This window comes from Callithrix jacchus, chromosome 8 (genome assembly GCF_049354715.1).
Source record: "Callithrix jacchus isolate 240 chromosome 8, calJac240_pri, whole genome shotgun sequence".
Taxonomy (NCBI): domain Eukaryota; kingdom Metazoa; phylum Chordata; class Mammalia; order Primates; family Cebidae; genus Callithrix; species Callithrix jacchus.
Window position 1 is genome coordinate 52,147,687 of NC_133509.1, and position 9,623 is coordinate 52,157,309.

A 9,623-nucleotide genomic window follows, 5' to 3' on the forward strand; every position below is an offset into this window, starting at 1 on the left:
GGGACATTTAAAGATGTTAAACAGATTTCCCTTTGGACTTATTCATTCCTTGGCTAAGATCATTTGCTATAAAAGAGTCTGCCAGACAAGAAGGGAATACAGGGACCAAGGGCCAAAGGGAGCAGAAGAGAAACCTGGGAAACACACCAAGTTTGGGCTGGGGGATCACCATTCTATTTGGAAGCTAACTGAATACAAGGCTCTCCATCCATCCTCATCCTTGAATCTCCTCCATGTTCAGAATGAAAATAAAAAATGCCTGCCCTAGCCCTAATGTTTCATTTACACTTCATCCCTTTCTCCATTGTTAGTGGACTCTTTTACTCTTTCGCGGTGAAAGGCTGTTTTCTTGGGGCAAAGGTGTCAGCCCTAGCAGAGGATCTCAGTGATCTTTCTGGTGGTGAAGCTTAGACCGTGTGTTTAAACATCATTTTATGAAGAAGTACACTGTGAGTGGACTCAGACTTATGCCCTGAACCCTTCTTCCCAGTCCCTGGGACACCAGCTACCCAACCACCTTTGTTGTTCCAGAAGTAAAGGTCACCATGGTGTGGCTTATGTAATACACATATGTGCTATGTTCCCCGTGGATAATTAAGGCTACTTTATATGCCTAGGACAAGTTAGCAACCCTTTCACTGTTGTGTTTTCAAAAAAATGACAACTACTTTCCCGTTGTACTTTTGGTACATTTACATCAAACTCTCCCAACTACAGTGTCTCCTAATACTGACCCCTGGGCTAATTAGCAGCTTAGTGTGATTGTTCCAGTTTTGCAGCCACCAATTAAATAGTTGCTCTAGACAGAACTGACAACACAATGTGAATTTAAAAACCGGGATCTGCTGGTTGAGGGGAGAAAGCCAAAGCCCAATAAGGAAAATGGGGGCAGGGCGAGGCTGTGAGTGGCTCTGTTTTGGCTAGCAGAATACTGAGTCTTAAATTCAGATTAAATCACGGTTTACCTGAGAAGTACCCCCCTTCCCGTTAGTAAAATAATAACAATAATTTAAAAATAGCAGAGCTTCTGCGTTAGTGTAAGGGGAAGCGAGACCTCTAACCAAGGCCACCCTACTCGCGTATTGCGAGGCACCTGTTAGATACACTTTTGTACCCTGACCCCCATCCCGAGAGGCAGCTCCACACCTGCATTTACCCTTCAGCCTAAATGGACTCCCATCAAGCCTTTCTCACTTCAGTGTCGGATCCACAGAGGCAACCTCAGCCACTCTGTCCCCTAAGGGAGATTTAAAAGCGCCCAATCGTCGCCCCACTCGCCCTCCCTCAGACAGCATCTCCATCTAGGGAAGGAATTTCAGTTGTCTCCCGGAAGGTAAAAAGCGAAAAGGTGAGGGATGCACGGAGAGAAGAGATCTACTCACTTTCCTCCCCACTCACTCACGCGTCCGCTACCGGCTCCCTCTCCGCCTGCTGGGGTCTGGTGGTCAGGTGAGGTTACCTGGGAGCCCTGATTATCCCTGAGGGGTGCTGCAGTCCTCCTTTTCGAAATCGCCCCGTTCCCCACCGGGCCCCCAGGACTTTTGCCCCTCTCCCCCTGCGCGCGTCCCCGGCCCCTCGGGCTCCGATGCGCAGCGACAGCCGCACAGCGCGCTCGGCTCCCCTCCGCCGACCTGGCGTGACGCAGGCGGAGACTACTTAAGGGCGGATTAGAGGCGGCGGCCGCGGATCCCCGAGCCCCACATTCGGCTCCGTGCGCGCTCCGCCCGGCCTTGTAGGCTGCCGCGCGGGAGCGCCAGGTGCCCACCGAAGTAGCAGGAACCGAGTGGGTGCCCGGACCCTCCCCCGACCCCCTACCTGCGGCGGGGAGCGGCGCCGAGACATCTCCCAGGCACGCGAGCGCTCGAGGACCTGCAGGCTACCTCCCCGCCCCACCCCTCGTCCCGGGGTCCGCGGGATCCAGCTCGACCCCTGGACTGCGCCCGAGGTTCGTGTCCGCTCTCCGGACCGCGCCAACTGCCCCATCGGTCGGGACACGCTTGGATTTCTTTCCCCATTTCTCTTTTAAGTACAATAAAAGGAAAGGGGGATTCGAGGATTTTTAAAATTGCTTCTTTAATTGGGAGGCAATTCGCTCCCATTCTGGAGGTACGGCCCGGGGAGGGTCCAGGAGCGGGAACGTGCCCAGTCTTTGTCTGCTGCCTCCGGATGCACAGCGATGGGGGAATGGACCATCTTGGAGAGGCTGCTGGAAGCCGCGGTGCAGCAGCACTCCACTATGATCGGGAGGTAAGGACGCCAAGCCGGCCGTCAGCGGGCCCCGTCGGGCGGCCCCCGGGAGTCCCTTCTCACCTCCTTACTGAGTCCCTTGCTCCAATCCCCAGCCTATCCTCTGCCTCCTCCCCAGAGTCCTAGATCGAGGCTCTGGAGTTCCCGGCAATGAGGGATTACCCGACGCCCCGCCGTGTCCCCCTCCTCTATCTACTCCTGACCAGGTGCCCATCCCTTCCTCCTCAAGCACTACCGAGGTTTCACTCTTCCCACATCAGAAAAGGAGCCGCTGGCTCAGTCTTGGTCCCTCCACTCTCCAGAGTCAGAGCCAATCTCCAGCCGGTTCCCTAAATAGAATCTACAAAGACAGGATTGCATTTGGACAGAGAAGGGCAAATGGGGAGATGGATTTGCTTTTCAGAGCAGATTACTCTTTTCTCAACAAATAATTACTAAACTAAACTTATTTGGCCGTGTAAACTTACCGAGCCTACATAACCAATTGGCATTTTTGTGTCTGTATCTGTATCTATAACTACCTAGCTATATATATATATATATTTAGTATATATGAATAAATATGCATAGCCATCTGCTTATATAAAGCATTAAATTTAATATTCAATCTGAGAATAAACTAAATATACACGTGGAATAGTTACATACGCAACCTGTGTGAAGACCTTGAAGCAAGCACTGTCTGTAAAGGTATTCTGTGTGCATTTGCCGTATCCAGAGTGAAGGTGTGTTTTGTGTTTCTATAAATTCTAAATAGAGAGATGAAACCTATCTGTTGCAAGTAGACTATGTCCAATGCATGGAGATGTGTATACTTGGGATCTCTATAATATGAAATGTTCCCAGCCTACCAGCACTTAGCAGAAAAGGAAGAGACCGAAAGGTTTCCCAGATTCCCAGTTCAGTACCAGCCCAGGCTGGACAGCTCCCCAGTCAAACGACTGGTAAACATCATCAGCAAAGGGGAGGGAGGAGCTGGGGTTTCCTGTCAGTGACGCAGCCCTGAGAACCTTCTCCCTCCCTCTTCCTCTGCTCAGGATCCTGTTGACTGTGGTGGTGATCTTCCGGATCCTCATTGTGGCCATTGTTGGGGAGACGGTGTACGATGATGAGCAGACCATGTTTGTGTGCAACACCCTGCAGCCCGGCTGTAACCAGGCCTGCTATGACCGCGCCTTCCCCATCTCCCACATACGTTACTGGGTCTTCCAGATCATAATGGTGTGTACCCCAAGTCTTTGCTTCATCACCTACTCTGTGCACCAGTCCGCCAAGCAGCGAGAACGCCGCTACTCTACTGTTTTCCTAGCTCTGGACAGAGACCCCCCTGAGTCTATAGGAGGTCCTGGAGCAACTGGGGGTGGGGGCAGTGGTGGGGGCAAACGAGAAGATAAGAAGTTGCAAAATGCTATTGTCAATGGGGTGCTGCAGAACACAGAGAACACCAGTAAGGAGACAGAGCCAGATTGTTTAGAGGTTAAGGAGCTGACTCCACACCCATCAGGGCTACGCACTGCATCAAAATCCAAGCTCAGGAGGCAGGAAGGCATCTCCCGCTTCTACATTATCCAAGTGGTGTTCCGAAATGCCCTGGAAATTGGGTTCCTTGTGGGCCAATATTTTCTCTATGGCTTTAGTGTCCCAGGGTTGTATGAGTGTAACCGCTATCCCTGCATCAAGGAGGTGGAATGTTATGTGTCCCGGCCAACTGAGAAGACTGTCTTTCTAGTGTTCATGTTTGCTGTAAGTGGCATCTGTGTTGTGCTCAACCTGGCTGAACTCAACCACCTGGGATGGCGCAAGATCAAGCTGGCTGTGCGAGGGGCCCAGGCCAAGAGAAAGTCAATTTATGAGATCCGTAATAAGGACCTGCCCAGGGTTAGTGTTCCCAATTTTGGCAGGACTCAGTCCAGTGACTCTGCCTATGTGTGAGAGGGCAGGTTTCATGAAAGTCTGGGGGATGACAAGGAGCCCCAAAGCAGATGACTGCTCAGAGGTGGCTGAATCCACCTTCATTTGTCACTCTCACCATTAAGATGTAGGAAAAGACTGGATAAAAGAAGATCTTGCATCAATGGGAGAGAAGAAAAAGTGGAACCATTTTCATGTATCACCTAATTGGTTCCACAGAGACAATTGGGTAGAGCGATGAAATGGATGAATTAGACTTCTTTGGGCCCTTTCTGTTTATGGCCCAGCCTGATCCTGATAACAGTAAACTTGCACAGCTACCAAGTAGGACTTAGCCCTGCTGAGCTCTTCATCCTGGTGAATGGTGTGAGTCGAGTACTTCATTGATAAAAAATTTGTGACCTATCTCAACACATCCCTTAATCCTGATCCATGGGACAGCATGCCCCTTTCCCTCAATCCAGGATAGCATGCCAGCTTTTTTTTTTTTTTTTTCAGAATTTGGCCTTACATTAGACCTAATATGGTTTATTTGTAAACTAGAGGGAATTACATGGGGTGCTTGTTGGAGAATGGCCATGGCAGAGGTTTTCATTAGAGCCCCATCTGACTGGCCCTTAGTCATGATGAAAACCTTAGGAATGTCTCAATATTTCCAGTTTTCTAACTCAAACTGCACTGGTGCTGTTTATTAGGGATAGGGGATGGGTGGGAGGGAGGGAACTGCAATATGCAACTATAACACTTCTGTGAGATTGCTGTTGCACTGTTAGGCAGGTGGTTATGAGCTTCCGGATATTTCTGCCTTCTGGCTTGTTTAGGACTTTGGTCAGCATTAAAGAGACTTTGTTTGTTAATGTCAAGGGTGTCTACCTGAGCCACAGAATTTCTAACTGGTGTATCTCATTTTCTTACATAGTTTTGTTGTGCAACACAGCTGCACCGTCATTTTGCCATGATTTGAATTTACCTGTGTGCTTACACCAGAGACCTTAATCATCCCACATCAATCCTGATTTATTATTTTTTCAGTTATTTTTGAAACACACACACACACACACACACACACACACACACAAAATCACTGGCTTAACAGACCTGGAACTAAACATTATTGGCTAACGTGTTTACGGTTACTTATTTGAGACATATACCAAAGGTTCAAAAACCTATTGCTCTGGACTGTGAATATGTTTCGTTCTTTTTGCTCTTATTTATTTAAGTGCCATACCATACCTTTCATATCCACTGTGTATTTAGTTAAAATATTGGCTAAGAGAAATATTTGGATAATGTGTTTTATGAAGCTTTTTGTTCCCTTTGAATTATCATGATCATTTTTAATTTAGATATGGACATGGTGTAACACACAACTAAGGATTTGTTTAAAATAAAGTTCTTGCCTTTTTTTGTAAAATGAGAAGAGTCTGCACTTTTTTGGGGGGTATATTTATTTAAATGCATGATCAAAAATGTTATAACAGCAAAACATTGGGGCAGGAAGTAAGTGATGGTTAAATAATATTTGAGGAATGACCAATAAAATTCAACCAGCCACTAACAGATGAAGAGAGGTTTTCACGAATATTTTCTTCCAAATGAATGTTTTATGACTGTTTATAAGGGAGTGGTGAGATATTAAAATAGTATTATTTATTAATTCCTTTCCATTTCAGCTCAAAACTTTCTCTGCTTGTCTAAGTATATTTCTTATAACACAGATGTCAATACTACATCATATTAGTCCATTCCAGGAATGAATTTTTTTTTATTTCCACCACATTTTTTTTTTCCTGCCATGGATTAATCATTAAACTTGGCAGGCATGCTGTTCTCTCCATGATCTCTTCAGGGCCTGATGCTTAACACAGTGTTAACCCAGTAAGGAAGGAGAACTCTCTAGACCAGTGCTGCTGGTAGAACGTTCTGTAATGATGGGGATTTCTTCTATTCCTGCTGCCCAATGTGATGACAACTAGCCACATGTGACTACTGAGCTCTTAAAACATGGCTAGGGCAAATTGAGAAGAGAATTTCTAATTTTATTTAACTTTAACTGATTTAAATAGCCATGTATGATTAGTTGCTTCTCTCTTACACAGCACAGTTCTAGACTTTTAAGCGATCATTTTTTATTGGGTTCTTCAAAGGAGATAGATCCTTTGTTTATATGTCATAAGACATTACTTTTTAGCCACAACATTTTATTCTCATTTTTGGTATTTTCTGCCTACATGTGGTCCCATTATTTCAGCAGGCTAGTGTTCTTTCTTAGTTCTTCAGTGCTACTCACCGTCTAATTCCAATGAGCACTTGGCTTGAACACTGCGAAGCAACGTGGGGTTTCCTGGATGATTGCTTTTCAAATACGATTGTTGCATCTCAACTATGGCAGCACAGATGCCAACTTTAGAATGGAAATATGTTCGTTTCAATCTATAGGTTTCTATCTGCAGTATAAATAAGCAGTTGAAGATGATTATCTTTGAGGAAAAAAACAGATCCTCCTCCGTTTTGTGTTTGGAAAGCTAAAAATGTTTTAAGACATCTCCCAGATATGGAGGAAGAGTGTTGCTTGAGAGCTCTTAGCATATGCTTGGGTGTGAAAGAAATAGGAATCTGTGTGGAAAACAAGATCTGTTGTATTTATGCCTTGATGTAGGATTAAAAGAATCGTAGTGTTTTTTGGTAGAAATGCATCCCATATTGGTGGGATTGATCTATTTCAGTTCTGTGATGTTTCCCAACACCCACAAATGGTAATATTATTAATTCACTTGTCAGCAATGGTGAAGAAAACACTTTGTTTCAGAGTATAGAGTCTTCCCTCAGAATGACCATCAGCGTCAGTCTTTTCCTCTCTATGTAATGAAAGAAATATGTGAATGATTTTATGATTCATATAGCTATGTGATAGATGTGGCCTTAATTTGTATTTTGTGAGAGAACATCACTGATAGTCTCTTATATTTAAAAGACCTTTGTAAACTGCAGGCTCTCTTGACCTATGCACATGTGTATGTAAGTGCACGTGTGTGCATGTGTGCATGTAGGTGTGTACACTGGTTAAGTCAGTAGTGGGTGACAGTGCATCAAATTAGTTTAAAAGTTTGGAGAATAACCTGGAGAAACTGAAGCTGTTTGACATGAAGAAAGAAAAGCTGAAAGGGCAGAATTTGTCATTTGTAAGTGCTTAAATATTTAAAGGCAAAAAATGTGAGGGATAGTATGTGTACTATCTGTGACCTCTGTGGACAGAGAAAAATGACTGGTCCCAAAATCCAGGTGGGAGTAGTTTTAAAAGCACTGTAAAGAACACTGTTACCTTTTCACCTCTGCTTTTTATTTATTTTTATTTTTTATTTTTTGATACAGAGTCTTGTTCTGTCACTCAGGCTGGAGGGCATTGGCAAAATATCGGCTCACTGCAACCTTCACCTTCACCTTCTGAGTTCAAGCAATTCTCCTGCCTCAGCCTCCTGAGTCGCTGTGATTACAGGTGCATGCCACAACGCCCGACTAATTTTTGTATTTTTAATAGAGACAGCGTTTCACCATGTTGGTCAGGCTGGTCTTGAACTGCTGACATCATGATTTGCCTGCCTTATCTTCCCAAAGTGCTGGGATTACAGGTGTGAGCCACCATGCCCAGCCTCTACTTTTTTTTTTTTGAGACGGAGTTTCGCTCCTGTTACCTAGGCTGGAGTGCAATGGCGGCTCACTGCAACCTCCGCCTCCTGGGTTCAGGCAATTCTCCTGCCTCAGCCTCCTGAGTAGCTGGGATTACGGGCACGCGCCACCGTGCCCAGCTAACTTTTTGTGTTTTTAGTAGAGACGGAGTTTCACCATGTTGACCAGGATGGTCTCAATCTGTTGACCTCGTGATCCACCCGCCTTGGCCTCCCAAAGTGCTGGGATTACAGGCTTGAGCCACCTTGCCCGGCCTACTTTTTTTTTTAACTACTTTTCTCTGCAGGGAATACCTGTCCCTCTACCTCCTTTCACTGGATGTGTTCCTCTGCGTCCATTAAAAATCAGTCTGGCTGCCTCACTGAGGAACCTATTCTAAACCCTCCTTCAAGCTGCCTTAATGCTCCTGGTCTGAGTCCTCATAAAAGTCCCTTTGCTGGTACCTTATTGTGTGGAGATGAGACAATTCTAGATCAGGGCATGGTTCCTAGAGGACAGGAATTATGCTTTACCCACTGTAACCATATATGACATTCATTGTCACCGTCTCCATCTTTCTTCTGGAAATGGTCTTATAAATTCAGAACGTATGAAAGCTAAGGCAAACCTTTTATAGTACAGTTGATGAAACCAAACCATCTAAACTCAAGGCAGTGGGGTTCTAAAAAGGTGGTGTGAGCATTCATTCATCTTGGAGGTTTGGAAAACTTTAGATGGAACTTAGAAAACATTATTTACATTGTTTTTTTTTTTTTTACATTGTATTAAGTGCATTAGTTCGCTAAAGCTGGTGCCATAACAGAATATCACAGATTGGCTGGCTTAAACAACAGAAACTTATTCTCTCACTGTTCTAGAGGTTGGAAGTCCAGAATCAAGGTGCTGACAAGTTTGGTTTCTTCTGAGGCCTCCCTCATTGGTTTGCAGGCTGTCATCTTCTCATGGTGTCTTCACATGGTCATTTCTTTATGAATCTGTAGCCTTGGTGTCACTTTGTGTGTCCAAATTTCCTCTTCTTATGAGGACACCGGTCAGATTGGGTTAGAGCTTCATTTTAACTTCATAACCTCTTTAAGGCCCTGTCTCCAAATAAAGGCAGGTACTGGGCATCAGGGTATCGACACATGAATTTTTGGTGTGTGTGGGGCACCATTCAGTCCACATCTTTAGGTACACTTATGGTTAGGGGGATTACTTAATTTCTTGTGCAAAATGGGACACCTTTGAGAATGAAAGGGTCAGAGTAGCTAACCTAATGGAACACCAGAACAATAGGTAGAAATTGGGTCTGTCCTGGACAAACTAAATTGCATGGATACCTTACTTAAGACAATAAACAAATACTGTGCTCCTCCTGCGGGGCCTGGAATCCTGGAGACACAGGGATAAGAAACCCAGGTCTCAGTTTTCGAGAAAGGCTATGAAAAAGCAACTTCTCAGACAAAAGATCACCATTTATGTCAATCATAGTGGAAAAACAGTACTGTAAAAACACTGATGCCCTTGCCCCACTCCAGACCTCCTATATTAGAATCTCTGATGCTGTAGGCTGGGCATCAGTATTTTTAATTTTCACACCCATAAGGTTGAGATCAATTGAGTCAGAGCATTAGCATAAGATTATGAGAATCAGGTATTTGGAGGATAAATCATGAAAGAAGGAAAAGGGAAGTGTGAGGCTCTCACGGCAGAGCTGCCCTTCTTTAAATCAGCGATGAGAATATTATTGATAAGAAGCTGTGGATGGAAGACTAACCACAATTTTCAGGGCTTTA

At 45.0% G+C, this 9,623-nt stretch overlaps 1 protein-coding gene across 1 annotated transcript; it reads left to right on the forward strand.

Annotated features, from left to right (window-relative positions):
* Window positions 1-1,317: 1,317 nt before the first annotated feature.
* GJD2 (gap junction protein delta 2) lies at window positions 1,318-5,575 on the forward strand. The gene is made up of 3 exons (XM_002753577.7): window positions 1,318-1,449; window positions 2,085-2,247; window positions 3,285-5,575. The coding sequence occupies exons 1-3, from the start codon at window positions 1,356-1,358 to the stop codon at window positions 4,177-4,179; spliced, it is 1,152 nt and encodes a 383-aa protein (XP_002753623.2). The 5' UTR covers window positions 1,318-1,355; the 3' UTR covers window positions 4,180-5,575.
* The last annotated feature ends 4,048 nt before the right edge of the window (window positions 5,576-9,623 follow it).

Coding starts and splice junctions, on each gene's coding strand:
- GJD2 (XM_002753577.7), top strand. CDS start 1,356: ATGCACGGAGAGAAGAGATCTACTCACTTTCCTCCCCACTCACTCACG. Junction 1,450..2,084: donor TGCTGGGGTCTGGTGGTCAG/GTGAGGTTACCT, acceptor TTTAATTGGGAG/GCAATTCGCTCCCATTCTGG. Junction 2,248..3,284: donor CACTCCACTATGATCGGGAG/GTAAGGACGCCA, acceptor TCCTCTGCTCAG/GATCCTGTTGACTGTGGTGG.